This window comes from Fragaria vesca, linkage group LG2, assembly GCF_000184155.1.
Source record: "Fragaria vesca subsp. vesca linkage group LG2, FraVesHawaii_1.0, whole genome shotgun sequence".
NCBI classification, from domain to species: domain Eukaryota; kingdom Viridiplantae; phylum Streptophyta; class Magnoliopsida; order Rosales; family Rosaceae; genus Fragaria; species Fragaria vesca.
In genome coordinates, this window is record NC_020492.1 from 12,127,220 (window position 1) to 12,147,438 (window position 20,219).

Consider the following 20,219-nt stretch of genomic DNA (forward strand, 5'->3'; position numbering starts at 1 on the left):
GAGGGAAAATCACAGTAGCACATAAGATATAACCGCTCATTAGATATATTCTCGCTCGTTTATCAAAACGAGCCTATAACCAAAATAATGGGATCATAGGCTCGAGTCTAAAAGACTTGCATTTTCTAATTGCCCTTAATTGTAGGGCAAGGATGAGCAAGCAAGTAATCCCAATTGGGCGGTGGATGTTGCTTGTTAGATTGTTTCCTCTGATGCGACTTCTTGTTCTTGCTGCCAATCAAAGAGGAAAGGCCCCATATTCAGATCCAAGCCCAATTTGTCCCACCTACATTTCACTCAAGCTTTCTCCACTTGGGCCCAGCAGAAAAACCCAGCCGCCCCAAGTCCATCTATCTCCAACCCAGCACAAGCTTCAAAATCCAATCTAGCCTCACTATTCTACCCAACAACAGTTGCCAGCCCAAACGGCGGGCAGGGGAGATCGCCAGCGGCAACAACTCCGGCGACTCTAGAGTTTGATGCAATCAGGTCTGGCAGGGTTCAGGGGTGTGGAGGTGGGATGGGCTTTGGTTTTAGTCCACTTGCAAAACTCTCACCAAGTGTTGGGCCTGGTTGAATGGAGCTAAAGGTTTTTGTCGGGACTACAATAACAAGACCTAGCAGCATTTCTTCTCTCCCACTTCGATGAAAGGTACCATTGGATTCTGAGGCCTCTAATTAGGAAGTTTTGACTTGTTGTCGGTGCACGAAAGGTTATTATGTTTTCTACTATTTCTTATCCACTTTTTTTTATGTAGTTTTTGAGATTGTTGTTTCATTTCTTAGATGTACTTTTTGGATTAAGTTTTTGAACTTTGTTGGCTTAAGTGGTTTTCTGACCCTCTTGTTTACCGTTTCGGTCGTGAACTCGTGATGATCTATGATCAGTGAGAATAATCCTTTTCACCTCAAAAACAAAACAAAAAAAACAAAAAAAAATTTTAACCGGTAGCTTGCGCTTTTGGACATTTTGGTGGGCAGTAAAAAGTATCTTTCTAACAGTGCAGTAAAAACGCTTTTTGGTCTTTGAATTTCGTATTTGCCGGAAAACAAAGCACCCTCAGAAAGCACAAGACAAAGCAGTGAAGCCAGAGAGAGAGCAAAGCAAAACCCAGAGAGAGAATGAGAGATGCTAAAGCAACAAGAGCGTGATGCAAGGCCTCCACCACAAACAGCAGCAGCTAGCCGCGCTTCTCTCCGTCGCGCTTCCCAAGGACGATTCCTCTTCCGCCTCAAAACCCGACGACGATGACTCCACCCGACTCGCCGCCGTCAACAACCTCCACCGCGCCGTTCTCTACCCTCCCAACTCCCTCCTCGTCACTCACTCCGCCTCCTTCCTCGCCCAGGGCTTCTCTCAGCTTCTCTCCGATAAGTAAAAACCCCCTTCGCCATCTTCAATTTCACTCTCTTAGGGTTTACTCAGTTTCATTCTTGCTTTGTTATCTGTTAAACCTAAATTAGCGATGCTTCTACTGTTTGCTTACTGTGAAATTGAAAATATTATAATGCCTAAGTGTATGTTTAGGGATCAGATTTTGAAATGGCTATGCTTTCGATTCGAAACATGCGAAAGTCTTGTGTTTTTATGATTGTATACATGTTTGAGTTGCTATGTGATCTAGCGGGAATTGTTTTTGTTTATGTTTGTTTGTGTGGAAATTGGATTTGTAGATGTTATGGGGTGAGGCAAGAGGCTGCGGTGGCATATGGTGCGCTTTGTGCTGTGATTTGCTCAATTCCGATAGCGTCGAATGGGAGACAGAATCATGTTATGCTTGGGAGCTTGGTTGACCGGTTCATTGGCTGGGCGCTGCCGTTGTTTAACAATATTAGTGCCGGAGATGGGACCACAGAGTTGGCATTGGATGGCTTGAGGGAGTTTCTTAATGTTGGGGATGTTGGTGCGATCGAGAGATATGCTTTGCCGATTCTTAAAGCGTGCCAGGTTCTTCTTGAGGATGAGAGAACCTCCTTGAGTCTGTTGCACCACCTTCTTGGCGTTTTGACTTTGATTTCGTTGAAGTTTTCTAGATACTTCCAGCCTCATTTTCTTGACATTGTTGATCTGCTTCTTGGGTGGGCATTGGTGCCGGACCTTGCTGAGTCGGATAGACGGATTATAATGGATAGTTTCTTGCAGTTTCAGAATCACTGGGTTGGTAATTTGCAGTTTTCTCTGGGATTGCTGTCGAAATTTGTAGGAGACATGGATGTTTTGATTCAGGACGTAAGTCATGGAACCCCACAACAGTTCCGGAGGTTGCTTGCCTTACTATCATGTTTTTCAACAGTACTGCAGTCCACTGCCTCTGGGTTGCTGGAAATGAATCTACTTGAACAAATCACTGAACCCCTTAACAGAATTATTCCTCGGTTGTTGGGATGTTTGTCTATGGTTGGAAGGAAATTTGGGTGGTTGGAATGGATTGGCAATTCATGGAAGTGTCTGACTCTGCTGGCAGAAATTTTTTGTGAGAGATTTTCCACCTTTTATGCACTTGCAGTTGATATTTTATTTCAAAGTTTGGAAGTGGACAATAGTAACCAACCAGTGGGAACTGGAAGCATTACCTCCTTCCAAGTTCATGGAGTTTTAAAAACTAATCTCCAATTATTATCTTTGCAGAAGTTTGGGCTTCTCCCAATTTCTGTGCAGAAAATACTGCAATTTGATTCTCCAATTTCTCAGTTGCGTTTGCATCCTAATCACTTGGTAACAGGCAGTTCGGCTGCCACTTATATATTCTTGCTTCAACACGAGAATAATGAAGTTGTTGAACAAGCACTGACTACATTGACAGAGGAGCTGGAGTTATTAAGAGGGATGCTAGAGAAAACCCTGGGCCATGACAATGGGGTTCTTTCATGTTCTAAAACATATTCAGAGCATGAATTATTTGCATTGATTAAATTTGATTTGAAGGTTCTCTTGTCATGTGTTATCTTCAGTGGGGGTAGTAGTTATAGTTTGATTGGCCAACCAGACATTGCAGCCCTGTATCTTATGAGGTCAGAAAAGTTGGTGAACTTTATTATTGAGAAATTTAATCCCTTTGACTTGCCTATTCTGGAATATGCTGATTTGCAAGTCAATGTTTTGAAGATGTTTGACAGGCTAACAGTGGTTAAATTCTTCAGTACCTGCTCTTTGTCATGTCAGAGTAGTGGAAAATCATCAGTTGTTGCTTCTGGTAAATTACCTAATAGTGAGTCTTTGACGAATGAACATTTCGTTGTGGTTGTTGAGAATCTGAGAAAGTACAGTCTGCTTTTTGTGAAAGCTCTCCGTGTCTCTTCTCCTCTTGCAATTAAAGTAACTGCGCTGGATTGGGTACAAAGATTTTGTCAGAATGTTATTGCTTTTAATGAGAAATCAGACACAGAAACTCATTTCTATGAAATGTATGGTAGTGATAGGATAATTGGTAATATGCTTTACTCAATGTTGGATGCTGCATCTGATAGGGAACCAAAAGTGAGGTCACATGTTGCCATAGTATTGGAGCTGTTACTGCAGGCAAGGCTTGTACATCCTTTTTACTTTAATTGCATGGCTGAAATGGTGTTGGGAAAACTCGGTGATCCAGATATTGATATAAAAAGTGCTTTTGTTAGACTGCTTGCTATAGTTGTGCCTACTACATTGTATGCATGCGGCCTTCATGATTATGGGACATCTCCTTCATCTAGGGCTGGTGCTGTTCCGGTAGGCAACAATTCTAACCTGCAGTGGAAGCAAGTGTTTTCCTTGAAGCAGCTCCCCCAGCAACTTCACTCACAACAATTAGTGACCATATTGAGTTACATATCCCAAAGATGGAAGGTGCCTCTTTCTTCTTGGATCCAACGGCTTATTCATAGTTGCAGAAGTTCAAAGGACCTTGTTGCACGTCAACCCGAGGAAACAGGAAATGTTGCCAATGGTGTGTGGTTGGACATCAAAGTGGATGATGATTTTCTTGAAAAACATTGCTCAGTAAATAATCTGGCTGGTGCTTGGTGGGCTGTCCAAGAAACTGCTAGATATTGTATTTCCACACGGCTTCGGACCAACCTAGGTGGACCAACCCAGACTTTTGCAGCATTAGAGCGAATGCTTTTGGACGTTGCACACCTATTACAGTATGATAGCGAGCAGACTGATGGGAACTTGAGTATGATAGGGTCTTCTGGTGCTCATTTGCTACCAATGAGGTTACTATTCGATTTTGTTGAGGCTCTAAAGAAAAATGTATACAACGCATATGAGGGGTCTGCTGTTTTACCATCTGCTACTCGGTCAAGTTCTTTATTTTTTAGAGCTAACAAGAAAGTATGTGAGGAGTGGTTCTCTCGTATATGTGAGCCAATGATGAATGCTGGTTTAGCTCTACAATGCCATGATGCTACAATTCACTACTCTGCGCTGCGTTTACAGGAGCTCAGGAATCTTGTAACTTCAGCTTTAAATGACAAGTCTAGGGTACAAGTAACCGAGCACCTCCATAATATCAAGGGTAGATTTTCTGCAGACATATTGAGGGTTTTACGGCACATGGCATTGGCTTTGTGTAAGACTCATGAATCAGAGGCTTTAGTTGGTCTGGAAAAATGGGCTTCATTGACGTTTTCTCCCTTTCTTGTAGAGGAAAACCAGTCCAGTAACAGTAGGATCTGTGGGCCCATTACATGGATTACTGGGCTTGTATATCAGGCAAAAGCTCAATATGAAAAGGCTGCTGCTCACTTCACTCACTTGCTACAGTCTGAGGAGTCACTGAGTTCCTTGGGTTCTGATGGTGTGCAATTTGTCATTGCACGTATCATTGAGTGTTATACTTCTGTTTGTGATTGGAAATCATTAGAATCCTGGTTACTGGAGTTGCAAACACTTCGAGCCAAGCATGCTGGGAAGAGTTATTGTGGTGCGCTAACGACAACTGGTAATGAGATTAATGCAATTCATGCCTTGGCACAGTATGATGAGGGTGAATATCAGGCAGCATGGGGATGCCTTGGTTTGACACCTAAAAGTAGCAGTGAGCTCGCAATTGATCCCAAATTGGCCTTGCAAAGAAGTGAGCAGATGCTCTTACAAGCAATGCTTTTTCAGAATGATCAAAAGGTAGATAAGGTGCCACATGAGTTAGAGAAGGCCAGATTGATGCTGGAGGAAACATTGTCTGTTCTGCCGCTGGATGGGTTAGATGAGGCAGCTGTATATGCTACTCAGTTGCACTGCATCTTTGCATTTGAGGAATTTTACAAGATTAAAGGTAGCCAAGATAAACCCAGACAACTTCAATCTGTATTAAGTTCATATGTCCACTTCATGCAGCCCGATATAGGCAGAGTTCATCAAGACTGTGCCCCTTGGTTAAAAGTTCTTCGAGTTTATCGAACCATTTCTCCTGTTTCTCCTGCTACTCTAAAGCTCTGTATGAACTTGTTAAGTTTGGCCCGCAAACGGCGAAACTTACTATTGGCAAATCGTTTAAACAGCTATCTCAAAGATCACCTATTGAGCAGCTCTGGGGAAAGACACCAGGATTTCCTCATCTCGAATCTGCTATATGAGGGTATCTTGTTAATGCATGTTGAAAACAACTTGGAGGATGCTTTGACCAACCTATGGTCTTTTGTAAGTCCTATCATGATTTCTTCACCTTCTGCGGAATTTGATGCTGACAATAGTACTTTAAAAGCCAAGGCATGCTTGAAACTCTCAAACTGGCTTAAAAAGAAGTACACAGATTCGAGGCTAACTGAAATTATTGTTAAGATGCGATCAGATTTTGATATGGCTAATTCCTCATCTCCAAGCAGAGGTGGACCCACATTTCTCGAGGAGATCTCAATCTCTAAACCACCTCTGGGTCCTATTGTTGAGGAACTTGTTGGTACAGCTACAAAGTTGTCTACTCATCTATGCCCTACTATGGGAAAATCCTGGATTTCTTATGCCTCTTGGTGTTTCAGTCAAGCCAAACAATCTCTTTTAACCCCAGATGACAACACTCTTCGCTCATGCTCATTTTCCCCTTCCCTTGTTCATGAAGTTCTACCTGAGAGATTCAAGCTAACTGAAGATGAGATCATAAAAGTGAAAAATTTGATTTCCCAGATCTTCCAAAACAAGGATGATGCGGGTTTCCCTGCTGAACAGGAAGTTGATTCTGCTGCATCAAGGAATGACAACACTGTGATGGCATTGATGCTGCAAGTAGTGAATATTATTGAAACTGTTTCTGGGGCCCCTGGTGTCGAAGACTCAAGTGAAGATTGCCTTTCTGCTGCTGTTGCTTCTCAGTTGAAGACCTGCTTCCTTCAAGCCAATATTGGCTTAAATGAAACCGACATATTTTCCATGGTCAATGAGTTAGTAGCCCTGTGGTGGTGTTTGAGGAGGAGGAGAGTGTCCCTCTTTGGCCATGCAGCTCAAGGATTTATACAGTATCTTTCATATTCCTCTGCCAAAATTTGCCATAGTGGTTTGGTTGACTCTGGTCCTGAACCTTTGAAACAAAAAAGTGGCAGCTACACTCTGAGGGCCACATTGTATGTCTTGCATATTCTTCTCAATTATGGAGCTGAGTTGAAAGATACACTTGAACCTGCTCTTTCAACAGTTCCTTTATCACCGTGGCAGGTAAGTTGATATTCCTTGGTTTGTTTCCATCGTATTAGTATGATATGATTTGATCTCTCTCTCTCTCTAATTACAATCTTCACTTCTAGGAGGTTACCCCCCAATTGTTTGCTCGGTTAAGTTCTCATCCTGAGCAAGTGGTGCGCAAGCAGTTGGAGGGCTTATTGATGATGCTGGCGAAACAATCTCCTTGGTCCATAGTGTACCCGACATTGGTTGATGTGAATGCTTATGAAGAGAAGCCTTCTGAGGAGCTCGAACACATACTTGGTTGTTTGGTAAAGAAATACCTTTCATGATTTATTTTTTAATATAAAATTATATGTGTATGTATATAATGTGGGTTTTGGTAAGCAATCAAAATCCAAGAGTGCCTTTTGTTAAATAAATATTGAAAGGCAGCACTAATAAAATTTTATTAACAATACATATGAAAAGAATTCCTCTGACATGGCATGTAGGTCCATGAATAAGTATGTCTTCAAAAAAGTTTCTTTTTTATTGATTAACTAGGTTTTAGTTTTTGATTCACTTTTTGAAAACTCTTTGATCTTGACGCACGTAAAAGAAAACGAAGAAAAAGGAGATTTTTTTCTCAACAACAAATTGTTAAAAGAATGGCAATTTGCATGCGCGTAGCTCATGTCAAGGGGCTAGCTCACATTAAATCTGAAATTTTGAGGACAAGGTCATCAATAGGAACAACGTAGGCACATGATATCTTCTGAGTAAATAACAAAATAGTAAGTACTATATTCTAATGCGTCTGCATGTGTTAAATGTTCCAGTCATATTATGGATGTTCTTTTTAAAAAAGATATGCGAGTTATATATTGCAAATCATATTAATTGTGCTGAATTATATTCTCTCAGATTTCAAATCATATCCTGCTTGAATATGTATGATGTTTTTAAGCATAATCATGTTACATGCAGAGTGAACTATACCCTAGATTGATTCAGGATGTGCAGCTGGTGATAAATGAGCTAGGGAATGTTACTGTTCTTTGGGAGGAGCTATGGCTCAGCACACTCCAAGATCTTCACACAGGTATGTTTTACCTCAAGTATATGAGGCTTTGTTTGCAATATCTTTTTTTTTTGGATAATGTATGAATTCTGAGAAGGTGAATCTTCTCTTGTCAATCTCATGTAATTTGTATATGAAGTTATATATCATAAGACTAATGTGTAGGCCTTAATCATAAATGAGCTGCCTACATGCATGTTGGGTTCTAATTCCTCAGTTTACCAGACAAGACCATCTTTGCACCCTATCTAATTTTTTTTGGCATCAATTTGCTTTCAGATGTGACCAGGCGCATAAATGTACTGAAGGAAGAAGCTGCACGAATTGCAGAAAATATTACTCTTAGCCAGAGTGAGAAGAACAAGATAAATGCTGCGAAATACTCAGCTATGATGGCTCCTATTGTTGTGGCCTTGGAACGTCGTCTATCTTCCACATCTCGGAAACCTGAAACACCTCATGAGGTATGGTTCCATGAGGAGTATAAAGATAGGTTGAAATCAGCCATCATAGCCTTCAAGACACCTCCGGCATCTGCTACAGCACTTGGAGATGCATGGCGTCCATTTGATACCATTGCTGCCTCCTTAGCATCTTATCAAAGGAAGTCGTCAATTTGTTTAAGCGAAGTTGCACCACAATTGGCTCTACTATCATCATCTGATGTTCCAATGCCTGGTCTTGAAAAGCAAGATACAGTCTCTGAATCTGACAGAGGTCTAAGTGCTAACCTCCAAGGAATTGTTACCATTGCTTCTTTCTCTGACGACGTGGCTATCATATCAACCAAGACTAAGCCTAAGAAACTTGTCATTCTTGGTTCTGATGGCCAAAAGTACATGTATCTTTTGAAAGGCAGGGAAGATCTCCGTCTTGATGCCAGAATCATGCAACTCTTGCAAGCTATCAACGGTTTCCTGCATTCCTCAGTGGCAACTCATAGTCACTTTCTTGGTGTTCGCTATTATTCTGTGACTCCAATTAGTGGTCGGGCTGGTCTTATCCAGTGGGTGGGTAATGTAATTAGTATATACAGTGTCTTTAAGTCTTGGCAAAACCGCATCCAACTAGCGCAGCTCTCAGCAGTAGGTGGTGGCAATATAAAAGGCTCTGTTCCTCCAGTTGTTCCCCGACCTAGTGATATGTTCTATGGTAAAATCATACCAGCACTCAAAGAGAAAGGTATAAGGAGAGTAATTTCACGAAGAGACTGGCCTCATGAGGTGAAGCGTAAAGTTCTTATGGATCTTATGAAGGAGACTCCTAGACAGCTTCTCTATCAAGAACTCTGGTGTGCTAGTGAAGGATTCAAATCCTTCAGCTTGAAACAGAAAAGGTAATTACAAATCCCAAGAAATTGTTCAATGTTTGTTTAGCTAATAACCCCATTGCATTAGTATATATAGTTAGCAAAGCATAAGAGCCTGCTTCACATCTATCACATGCATTGCCATAGGAACTTCCGGTTGTTCTTTGAGCATCATGCTTTAAATTATAGTCGTCTTATATGTTAAAGTGTTGAACTGTCGTTTTACTAACAAACAAGTATTGTACATGGTCTCATCTTCTCTCTTGTATAAATTTAATTGTATAGTGGAATTATGAGTCAGTCATATGATCATTGATGGAGTGCACAATCTTTGAGTATCTTTGAGTAGCATCTCTCGCAAGTCATGAGCAGTTGATGATTTATGTGGATTCTCTCATATTAAACATGTTCGTAGCTATGGTTTGAGATAATTTCCAGTTGTTGGGAAAACTATAAAAAGAAAAATGGACCTCGTATTGATCACCAATATTGTGTTTACTTAACACTGAGTTCAAGTTATATTTTGTGGTTTTGAATTAGTTACTCAAATTGAATGTTTAGCTAAAATACCATGAGATTGATAATCGATTTTCAGTTTCATTATCATTTTCCTTTTCCATTTTTATATATTTTAGTAGGTGATGTAATTTTCTTTGTAATCTGTTGTCATATTCAATTATTTGTTTCATATTTAATTTTTTTATTTATTTATGTACTTTTTGGGGAATTTACACTCCTGTAGCGGTAAGGTATGCAAAAAGTTGTGAACCAATTAATGTTACATGTACACTTTACATTGTAGGTTTTCTGGAAGTGTTGCTGCCATGGGCATGGTGGGCCACATTCTTGGTCTTGGGGATAGACACTTGGATAATATCCTCATGGATTTTTGTAGTGGTGATATGGTACATATTGATTACAATGTTTGTTTTGATAAAGGTCAAAGATTAAAAATTCCAGAAATTGTACCCTTCCGCCTTACACAAACCATTGAAGCAGCATTAGGAATGACTGGAATAGAAGGTACCTTTAGGTCAAACTGTGAATCAGTCATTGGTGTTTTGAGGAAGAACAAAGACGTAATTTTGATGTTACTGGAAGTGTTTGTTTGGGACCCTCTTGTGGAATGGACACGGGGAGATTTTCATGATGACGCTGCAATTGGCGGTGAAGAAAGGAAGGGCATGGAGTTGGCTGTCAGTCTGAGTTTATTTGCATCTCGTGTGCAGGAAATTCGCGTCCCATTACAGGTGTGTATTCATTCTAAGAGTAAAGCTTCTATTTGCCTCCGATATGGTCTTACTTCTGATAATGTTTGTTGGTTTACCACTAATTTTACAATTATAAGCAGGTTGCATAGTTTCTTTTATACTCATGATACTCCCGTCACATGTAGGTCTATCATCTTTTCACAAACTCTATGAAACAAAAATTCTATAGGGGTATTCGAACTTAGGATTTCTCTGCCTGGGTCTCGAACTCAGCATTGACTTTTCATATACTGAGTGTGTGTGTGTGTGTGTGTGTGTGTGTGTGTGTGTGTATTTTAAAACCCTGATGGCTTAGGATTCAGGGATAGCTGGAAACCCATTTTGACCCTACCTAGAATTTGAACTTGGTTCAATAATATTCATATGTGACCGTTTGTATTTCTTTGATCTTATATCAGAAAATCTATAGAAGTTCTAGTCTTTTCTTGCCACTCTATTTCACAATCGGACAAATTTATTTGTTTTTAGTCTCTCTGTCCGTAACACCAGTCCTTGGGTTAAAGTGCATTTATTATATGCATAGCTGTGGAACTTGTTTGGTTATGTCATTGATGTATATTGTGTCCTTTAATTGTGACCAGGAACATCATGATCTTTTACTGTCTACTCTACCAGCTGTTGAATCTGCTCTTGAGGTATGGTTCTTGATATGGGGATTGGGGGGATTTTACTTGCTTTCTGTTCTGCTAAATTTTTTTTTTTTGACTTCTCGGAAATGCTTTATCAGAGGTTTGCCGATGTTCTAAGCCAATATGAGCTCGCATCTACACTCTTTTATCGAGCTGATCAAGAGAGATCTGACCTAATTTTGCAAGAGACAGCTGCGAAGTCGATTGTTTCCGATGCAACAAGCAATTCAGAGAAAACTCGTGCCTTGTTTGAAGTTCAGGCTCGAGAATTTGCACAAGCGAAGGCCTTGGTTGCTGAGAAATCTCAAGAGGCAGCAACCTGGATGGAACAACATGGAAGAATCCTTGATGCTTTACGCTGCAATTTACTTAAAGAAATAAATGCCTTCTTAAAGCTTAGTAGTATGCAAGAAAATTTGTCTCTAACATCTGCGGTTCTGGTGGCTGGGGTTCCACTGACTATTGTTCCTGAGCCTACACAAGCACAGTGCTATGATATAGATAGGGAGGTTGCTCAGCTAGTATCCGAATTAGATGATGGACTTTCTTCTGCCACAGCTGCTCTTGAAGTATATTCTTTGGCTTTGCAAAGAATTTTGCCATTAAATTATATTACAACAAGTGCAGTTCATGGTTGGTCACAGATTTTGCAGCTATCTCTTGGGACTCTTTCCTCTGATATACTCTCTCTTGCTAGAAGACAGGGTTCTGAGCTTATTTCCAAAGTGCATGGGGACAATTTTGATTCTGTCAAACACAGTCACGATGATCTGTGCCGTAAAGTGGAGAAGTACTCCCTAGAGATAGAGAAGCTGGAACAGGAGTGTACTGAGCTAGTGCACTCTATTGGCTCGGAGACTGAATCACAGGCAAAGGATCGACTTTTGTCCGCTTTTATGAGATACATGCAATCCGCTGGTATTGCGAAGATTGAAGATGCTACTTCTTCCATCCAATTTGGGCAATCAAAATATGATGCTAGATTGCAAGGGGAGCTGAATGAGAAAAGGGAAAAAGTCCTATTTGTTTTAAATACAGCTGCTGGTTATCTGTATAATGAGGTTAAGCTTAAGGTGCTCAACATATTGAGCGACTCAACTGAGCGAAGAACTGCTACCAATCAGATTCATTATGAATTTGAAACTATTTTCTCTGGATTTGAAGAGCAAGTAGAGAAGTGTATACTTTTAGCAGGGTTTGTTAATGAGTTACAGCAACTGATTGGTAGAGATACTTTTACTGGTGACACAGAGAAAGGCCATCCAGGCTATGGTTCTGATAGAAATTGGGCAGCCATTTTTAAAACCATTTTACTTTCGTTCAAGAGCTTGATTGGGCAAATGACTGAAGCTGTTCTTCCAGATGTAATAAGATGTGCGATTTCACTGAATCCAGAAGTCATGGATGCGTTTGGATTCATCTCACAAATTCGGGGTTCAATTGATACGGTGTTAGAGCAATTTATTGAGGTAGAGATGGAGAGGGCATCTTTAGTTGAACTGGAACAGAACTACTTTGTTAAGGTTGGCCTCATTACTGAGCAGCAGTTGTCTCTTGAAGACGCTGCTATGAAAGGTAGGGATCATCTCTCATGGGAAGAGGCAGAGGAGCTTGCTTCCCAAGAAGAAGCTTGTAGGGCACAGCTAGACCAACTCCATCAAACTTGGAACCAGAGAGATTTACGCACTTCTGCCCTTATAAAAAGAGAAGCTGATATAAAGAATGCCCTGACTACTTCTGCTCACCATTTTCAGTCTCTAGTTGGTGTCATAGATGAAAGAGAGCTGCATGCCTCAAAAAGCAAGGTGCTACTTGCCCTGCTTGTTAAGCCCTTTTCTGAGTTGGAGGCAATTGATAAAGTATTGTCATCAGTTGGAGGTTCTTATACTTCGCACTCAAATGAGGTTCCTAAGTTAATAGATTTGGTGACTTCAGGGTATCCAGTATCTGAATATGTTTGGAAGCTTGGAAGCTTATTGAATCTTCATTCTTTCTTTGTTTGGAAAATCGGTGTCATTGATTCTTTTCTTGATTCATGTATGAATGATGTAGCTTCGTATATGGATCAAACTTTAGCGTTTGACCAGCTCTTCAATGTTGTTAAGAGAAAGCTTGAAATGCAACTTCAAGAACATCTTCGTAGATACCTGAAAGAACGAGTTGGTCCTAGTTTATTGGCTAGCTTAGATAAAGAAATCGAGTGTCTGAAGCAACTGACTGAGGGTGGAAAGGAGGTTGCTCTTAATCATGTGATGAACGAGGTTGGGGCCCTGGAAAAAGTTCAACTTATGCTTGAGGAATTCTGCAATGCACATGAAACTGCCAGAGCAGCTAGGGTAGCTGTATCTGGAATGAAAAGGCAAGTGAATGAACTCAGAGAAGCTCTTTGCAAGACTGGCCTGGAGATTGCTCAGATGGAATGGATGCATGATGCTACCTTGGTTCCTTCATACAGTAGCAGGGTCAAATTTCAGAAATTTCTTGGTGGTGATGATAGCTTACATCCTATCGTCTTGAACCTAAGCAGACCTAATATGCTGGAAAGTTTACAGTCTTCTGTGTCAAAGATAGCCAGGTCTATAGAGTCACTCCAAGCTTGTGAACGAAGTTCGCTTACAGCTGAAGGCCAGCTTGAGAGGGCAATGGGGTGGGCCTGTGGTGGCCCAAATTCCAGTGCAGCTGGAAATGGTTCAAGCAAGACTTCTGGAATTCCTCCTGAATTTCATGACCATCTCACAAGGCGGCGACAACTACTATGGCAGTCTAGAGAAAAGGCATCGGATATTATAAAAATATGTATGTCTATATTGGAGTTTGAGGCATCACGAGATGGCCTTTTCCGGTCTCCAGGAGAGATCTACCCAGCCAGGACTGGTGGTGATGGCAGAATGTGGCAGCAAGGTTACTTGAATGCACTGAAAAGATTGGACATCACTTACCAGTCTTTTGCTCGTGAGTTTCAAAAATTGATTAGTAATTCATTTATTTTTGGTGTATATGATGTCAATACGAGTTGTGAAAGTGTAAACTCTTGTTTCATGTATTAGGCGCTGAACACGAATGGAAGCTTGCACAAAGCACAATGGAAACTGCTTCTAGTGGATTGTCTTCTGCAACCAATGAACTTAGTATTGCATCACTGAAAGCAAAGTCAGCTTCAGGTCATGCCTTTTCTTTTACACATGCTAAATATATCTTCCACGTACATTGTAGTAAATATTTCTCATGAAAATAAATGAATACATTACGATATTATTCTCATGTTTACATTGACAGACAGACAGGCAGACATACAGACACAAAATCATCAGTATTGTTTATTTATAGATCATCTGATATGCTGGTTTTGTACTCGACAGGTGATTTACAAAGCACGGTTCTTGCAATGAGGGATTGTGCATGTGAAGCCAGTGTTGCGCTAATGGGATATGCTGGTGTTTCAAATCGTCATTCTGCTTTGACTTCTGAATGCGGATTCATGCTTGAAGAGGTATAGATTACAAGTTATCTTCTCTGAAGGTTTATTATTCAATATTTATACGACTGAATTGGTACTTGTTCTAATATACGCATCATGAACAACTGTTCTATGTTTCTTTTACCCATGTGATCTTAGGTTTGGACCTCCCCATGGTACCTATTTTGCTAATTGCTAGGGTTTCTTGTCTCATAAGGATTTGTAGGGTTTGGCAGACCTCAATTTCAACCCCTGGACTGCTAAACGGGTTTTCGGGATCATAAAATAACAATAGTAATTATATGAATGTTGTTTCTTTTAGCATATTTATTTCTCCCTAAGATACAAAGGTGATTAATAGGTTGCTTCTCTGGGTTACTGGGTATGAGGCCCTCTATCAAGTTAATCGTTGTCCTTTGTTATTTCCTGCAATTATGATTTCTTAAGGGTGCTGCTATCCAGGTTGACCTAATTTCCTTTTGCATTTATCAACCCTCTTGTTTGAGGGATAATGTCTTATATGGCTAATACTTTTACATTCACAGGTCCTTGCAATAACTGAAGATCTACATGATGTACACAGTCTAGGAAGGGAAGCTGCTGCAGTTCACCGTTCTCTTGTGGAAGACCTTTCAAAGGTTTCCCATGTCGCATATTCAATGTTTTAACATCTTTGTCCTTTTGTGTTTGTTTGTTAGTTTGTCTTTGGTCTTTGTGATTGTAGTTTTATTTGTTGCTTGTGTTCAGGATGATAAATGTTACCACATAGTATGATTTACTACCTTTGTCAGATAACACATGCCGCTATATTTTTGAAAAAAGTACTTCTGTAATTTTTTTTTTTTTTTTTTTGCATTTTACACATCATTTAACGAAAATATTAAATTAATTTTAAAAATTTAAAAACTAGTTAGTTAATTAATTAAGAATGCTTTCCTGAACTTTTCAGTGAACTATTAAATGACTGTGTTTGATAATACACATGGTATGTTTCTTGTATTATATATGTCCCATACTTTACCAACCATGATAACCACCATATAAGTTGTTTGTTTACATCTTGGGCAGGCAAATGCAATTCTTCTTCCACTGGAAACAGTATTGTCCAAAGATGTAGCTGCTATGACTGATGCAATGTGTAGGGAAAGAGACACCAAGATGGAAATATCTCCGATTCATGGCCAAGCCATTTACCAGTCCTATTCTTTAAAAATCAGGGAGGCTTGCCAGACCTTAGATCCCTTGTTGCCCTCACTTACTTCATCTGTGAAGGGGCTCTATTCTATGTTGACCAGGCTTGCACGAACTGCAAGTCTCCATGCTGGGAATCTTCATAAAGTATGTCATAAATTATCTAATCTATTGACCTCATGTGGAACAGCATGTTTAGTTAAAACCAAACTCGCTTTTTTTTCTTTTATCTCTTATAGGCTCTTGAAGGACTAGGGGAAAGCCAGGAAGTAGAATCGCCAGTAACTGATGTGTCAAGGCCAGATCTCGCTGCTGATGCTGCTGGGTTTGATGACAAGGAGAGAGAGAACCTCTCCATGTCAAATGGTGAGAGCACCAATGATTTTGGTGGCGTTGGACTTCCTTTGGAAGACAAAGGATGGTTATCCCCACCAGATAGTATCTGCAGTAGTAGTACAGATTCTGGCATTACCTCTACTGAAATGAGTCTTCCAGGTAGCTGCAATGATCAAGAAGATATAAAGCAACAACTTTTGCATGGAACTAATAGCAGAGGTGCTATAGATTTTCAAACTACCACCCCTTGCTCTCCAGCTGATAGCCAAGAAATGTTGGATTCTCCACACAGATCAAAGTATACAGAAGCAGATAACATTCATATTGGTTCTTTTAAGTCAACACCTACTCCTAGTGATGCAAATGAATATCCATTGGCTCTGGCATTACCAAGTAATGAACCTGTCAGAGTCTGTCCTGATACTTCACGTCATCCAAATGAGAATAGAGAGGTGGTGGTGTCTGGGGGTAAAGATGAAATTCCCCCACTAAACAAGGTTATAATTAAAGATGAAACTCGTGATGTTACACATGTTTCTAGTCGAGTGGGCAGGGGTAAGCATGCTAATCCCATAAAATATTTTACCTGCACTGTGTTTAATTTTCTTTTCCTCTTTAGTGTGTATATTACCTGTTTCTATCTAGCCTTGCTCACCAAAAGTGCCTCCCTTGGTACTAGTTTTCATACTTTTTTAGTTATTATTTTGTTTATCTTATATATATATATATGTGTGTGTGTGTGTGTGTGTGTGTGTGTGTGTGTGTGTGTGTGTGTGCAACACAAATTAATGGTTAATTGAGTCAAAAAGATGGTTAGGTAGTATTGGATGGAATCAAGTGCTAACTTAATAAGCATATTACAAGATTAAAAAAAGGGAGGTGAAATTTTCACTCCCTATTTTACAATCCACACTCCCGCCTTTCTTTTTTGGGTAAAGTTTTCACAAAAAGACAAAACACATGTCACTAAAGACAAGATTTAAATTACCAAAAGAGGAAAGTGGGAGTGTGGATTGTAAAATTAGCAGTGTAACTTTCAGTTCCCTATATCTTTCAATGAGTTGAGTAGGAAGAAGACAGATGATAGTTATTTCTATTGTCTGGTTTCAAGAACCTTAAGCGGCATGATAAGGGGCAAATATGATTCCAATGTTCCAGTGCAATTAGCTATTCAAGGGGTAGAAGGGGAAATAATTGAACAAAGGGTGCAAGAAGGATTTCTTTGTATATGATGGCTAACTTTCCTTGTCCAACATGTCTTTGCTTACATTTTGTTCTTCCCTCCATGTTGTTGCGGAATCCATGATTCCATCTCCCAGGAGATGAAATTAGTTGTGAAAACTTTTTGAAAAGTAAATTTTACATAGCAGGTAAAATTAGTTGTGTACGTATACAGAGAAAAAAAAGTTCTCTTCTGAGAAATAGAAAACAGAGATGTGGGAAAAGCTAGTTCTCTTTTACTGGATCATGATGAATATACTCAAAATTTTTGGAATTAAGTATATATTCTGTGTTAACTTATAAACTATGGAGATCCGTAATTGCTCTTAGTCTGTCTTGCTATACCTTATCTATGTAAATTTTGGTCTTTTCACTAGGTAAAAACCCTTATGCAATGTCAGTCTTAAGACGAGTTGAGATGAAACTAGATGGTCGAGATATATCTGACAACAGGTAACTGCTTCTTCTGGAGATCTTATTATGTCATATTGCTAGTAATAATTGCTATGACTATGGACGTTTGTTTATTCTCAGAGAAATTGGTATCTCCGAACAAGTGGACTATCTGCTTAAGCAAGCCACTAGTGTAGACAATCTTTGCAACATGTATGAAGGTTGGACACCATGGATTTAAACTTGTGAAGCTTCTGCCTTCTATATGTACACGGTGGATTAATCGAGAATGGGGATTGGTTAATTCATTTTGGCCGTGCGAAATCAGAAAATCGAGAATGGAGGCTCTCACACCTGGCAAGGCATTAATTGCTTCAGTAATCCCATCTCTTTCAGCTTTATATCTCCTGATCAATTAAATGAGCAATGGTGATTATTTCATAAGAAATTGGCCATTAATGTCTAATAGCTGCAGTTATTGATGATATCTGGTTCATTAGACCTTGCCCTTTCTACAATGGCCAGCTGTGTCTTTGGTGAAGGATAACTTGAAATATTTCAAAGTGGTATCTTTCTCTAAATTGTGGTGCCTTGGGTGAGATTATGCTTGTCGCATGAAGCAGTCTTGTTGGAAGTTGTGTTAATTCGTATGTGGTGGTTGCTAAGCTGCCTGCCGTCCCTGTTTTATTGCCCTATAAAGATGGAACAACTTCACAGACACCATTTTGGCACGCTGGCAGGAGAATGCGATATGAAGCACTTTGAAGAAGATTTCAGGTTTTAGCAGCAAGCTAGCCTGGTGTAACCCAGTTTGTCTGGTAAATTTTCAATATCACGGGGAGCATTGCCACTGCCAACAAGGAGTGAGTCAGTATCACGAGTTTACCAACAATGTGAGTTCGTATATACTCTTTCCTCTTCAACTATCTTGCATTTTCCGGCATTGCTCCTAGTGTTCATTGCTATTACATCTTTAGCCAGGTTGTCCAGTTCTTTTGGCAATTACTGATATGAGGATGTCTTCCTCATTTTCTAGGCAATCAGTAGGTTGCATTTGGTTTAGAAGGATGAGGATCTTACCTTGCATGCAGGGATCTCATAAGTATCAAACATCCACGATATATGAATTTTTAATTTCGTCAATGGCATCTGTCGACCAGGTCTTACATCTTCCTTTTCGGTCTGAGAATCTCTTTGTTTGATACTAGCCAGGAGAGGTCGATCAACATCTTTTCCGTTTTAGTCTGCGATAATAAGTCAATAATGTAGCATTCTTATCAAAGAGAGATCAATTGCTAAATAAGGTTCTGTGATAAAATCTGAGCCAGATCTTGGGTATTCAGTTCTCCGTTATGGCCTTTACTTACTAGTTAACGGATTTCAGCTGATTTCAGATGCTCATAAGCTACTTGATACGTAAACAATTTAGACTAGTTTATGTTTCTCTTCTCCAATACGTATTTACTGTTTTCTATAGTCCTTATTCTACACAAGTTCAAACTTCAAAATGAATAATGGATGAATGTATAAGAAAAGATTTGCCCAATTCATTACAAGTGATAATTTAGTCCGAAGTGTGTCCTAGGTAAATTGGTAAATCAAACTCTTATTGTAAAGGAATTTTTATCTAGTCGCTTTAATTAGTCTTCGACTATCTTGGTAATGACTAACGCCCACTGTTTTGTATTCACTCATCCTTAGAAAATGGTAATACCACATGCTTGCTGTGGTTTTGAACTCTCTAAACTTTGGATAAGAAATAAAACTAGACCCCGACTCATGGAACCGACCAAATGTGGCTGCTTGTTTCTATCAAAGCCAACAGGTATTTGTTCTTCAGGTGTGCCAGTACTGTGTGCATGCTCGGTATAAAAATATAGACAATACCTAGTCCATTAGCTCTTACCTTCCTCTCTTCAAAACAATCCAAGTTTCAGAGCAATATCCCACTCTAATTTTAGTACTTGAAGTTGAAGATTTCTCTATCTTTGTTGAAGATTTCTAGTCATGTCTGCGCTGGTGGATATATGGAGTAACGAGTCCAAGGGGCAGAGCCAGAAGGATCAAACCCTTTCGTCTAGTGCCTCAGCCTCAACGAGCACTGATGTTGGGGTTAGCCAAGCAAGAGGAATGATCTCCTCAACGTTGTTGGCTCCAGTGTTCGGCCGAGTCGTGCTTGTCAACTCGGTTTTGACACGCTTCTCGTCCGAAGCTTCAGTTTTCATGCTTGTGGAGTGCTTTAGCCCTTAAAGACGTGTAGTTTGTTTTTGTCTCTGTCTTTGTTTTTTGCTCTTTACTTTTCTGTTTGCTTCACTTTCAAATCAATAACAGTGCTAATGTTGTAACTATGGAAGTACATATGGTAAGTTTAAGGTCCCAAAGAAAAATGTGACCCAGTGTGATTAGGTTGCTAGAATATTGCGGCACAGAAGTTCCAGAACATGGTTACTCATGTGAATTAAGGTTCTTACATTTGGCACACTTGAGCTAGTTAATTACTGTTAGTTTACAACTTCACTATACAGACAACAGAAAACTAATTGATGAAATAAATTAATAACCGATCACGAAATCTTTACATTATGAAAACATGGCCACCCTCAATTTATTCTTATCATTATTTTCAGAGATTTAGTCTTATCCGCTGCTAGGCTGCTAGTAATTCTAACAAGGATAAATATTGATGCTGTGAGTTACCCCAAAGTCCATCAACATATTACCAAACACTAAATCAGATTCTCCATTCATCAA

The 20,219-nt window shown here is 39.7% G+C and overlaps 1 protein-coding gene across 1 annotated transcript; it reads left to right on the plus strand.

The window, feature by feature from the left end:
• Positions 1 to 1,151: 1,151 nt before the first annotated feature.
• LOC101291497 lies at positions 1,152 to 19,009 on the plus strand. The gene is made up of 15 exons (XM_004292417.1): positions 1,152 to 1,375; positions 1,675 to 6,631; positions 6,721 to 6,912; positions 7,568 to 7,682; positions 7,941 to 8,997; positions 9,773 to 10,220; positions 10,823 to 10,876; positions 10,969 to 13,822; positions 13,918 to 14,031; positions 14,230 to 14,360; positions 14,873 to 14,965; positions 15,396 to 15,665; positions 15,758 to 16,409; positions 17,453 to 17,528; positions 17,610 to 19,009. The coding sequence occupies exons 1-15, from the start codon at positions 1,152 to 1,154 to the stop codon at positions 17,707 to 17,709; spliced, it is 11,337 nt and encodes a 3,778-aa protein (XP_004292465.1). The 3' UTR covers positions 17,710 to 19,009.
• Positions 19,010 to 20,219: the final 1,210 nt, after the last annotated feature.

Coding starts and splice junctions, on each gene's coding strand:
- LOC101291497 (XM_004292417.1), top strand. CDS start 1,152: ATGCAAGGCCTCCACCACAAACAGCAGCAGCTAGCCGCGCTTCTCTCC. Junction 1,376..1,674: donor TCTCAGCTTCTCTCCGATAA/GTAAAAACCCCC, acceptor TTGGATTTGTAG/ATGTTATGGGGTGAGGCAAG. Junction 8,998..9,772: donor TTCAGCTTGAAACAGAAAAG/GTAATTACAAAT, acceptor TTTACATTGTAG/GTTTTCTGGAAGTGTTGCTG.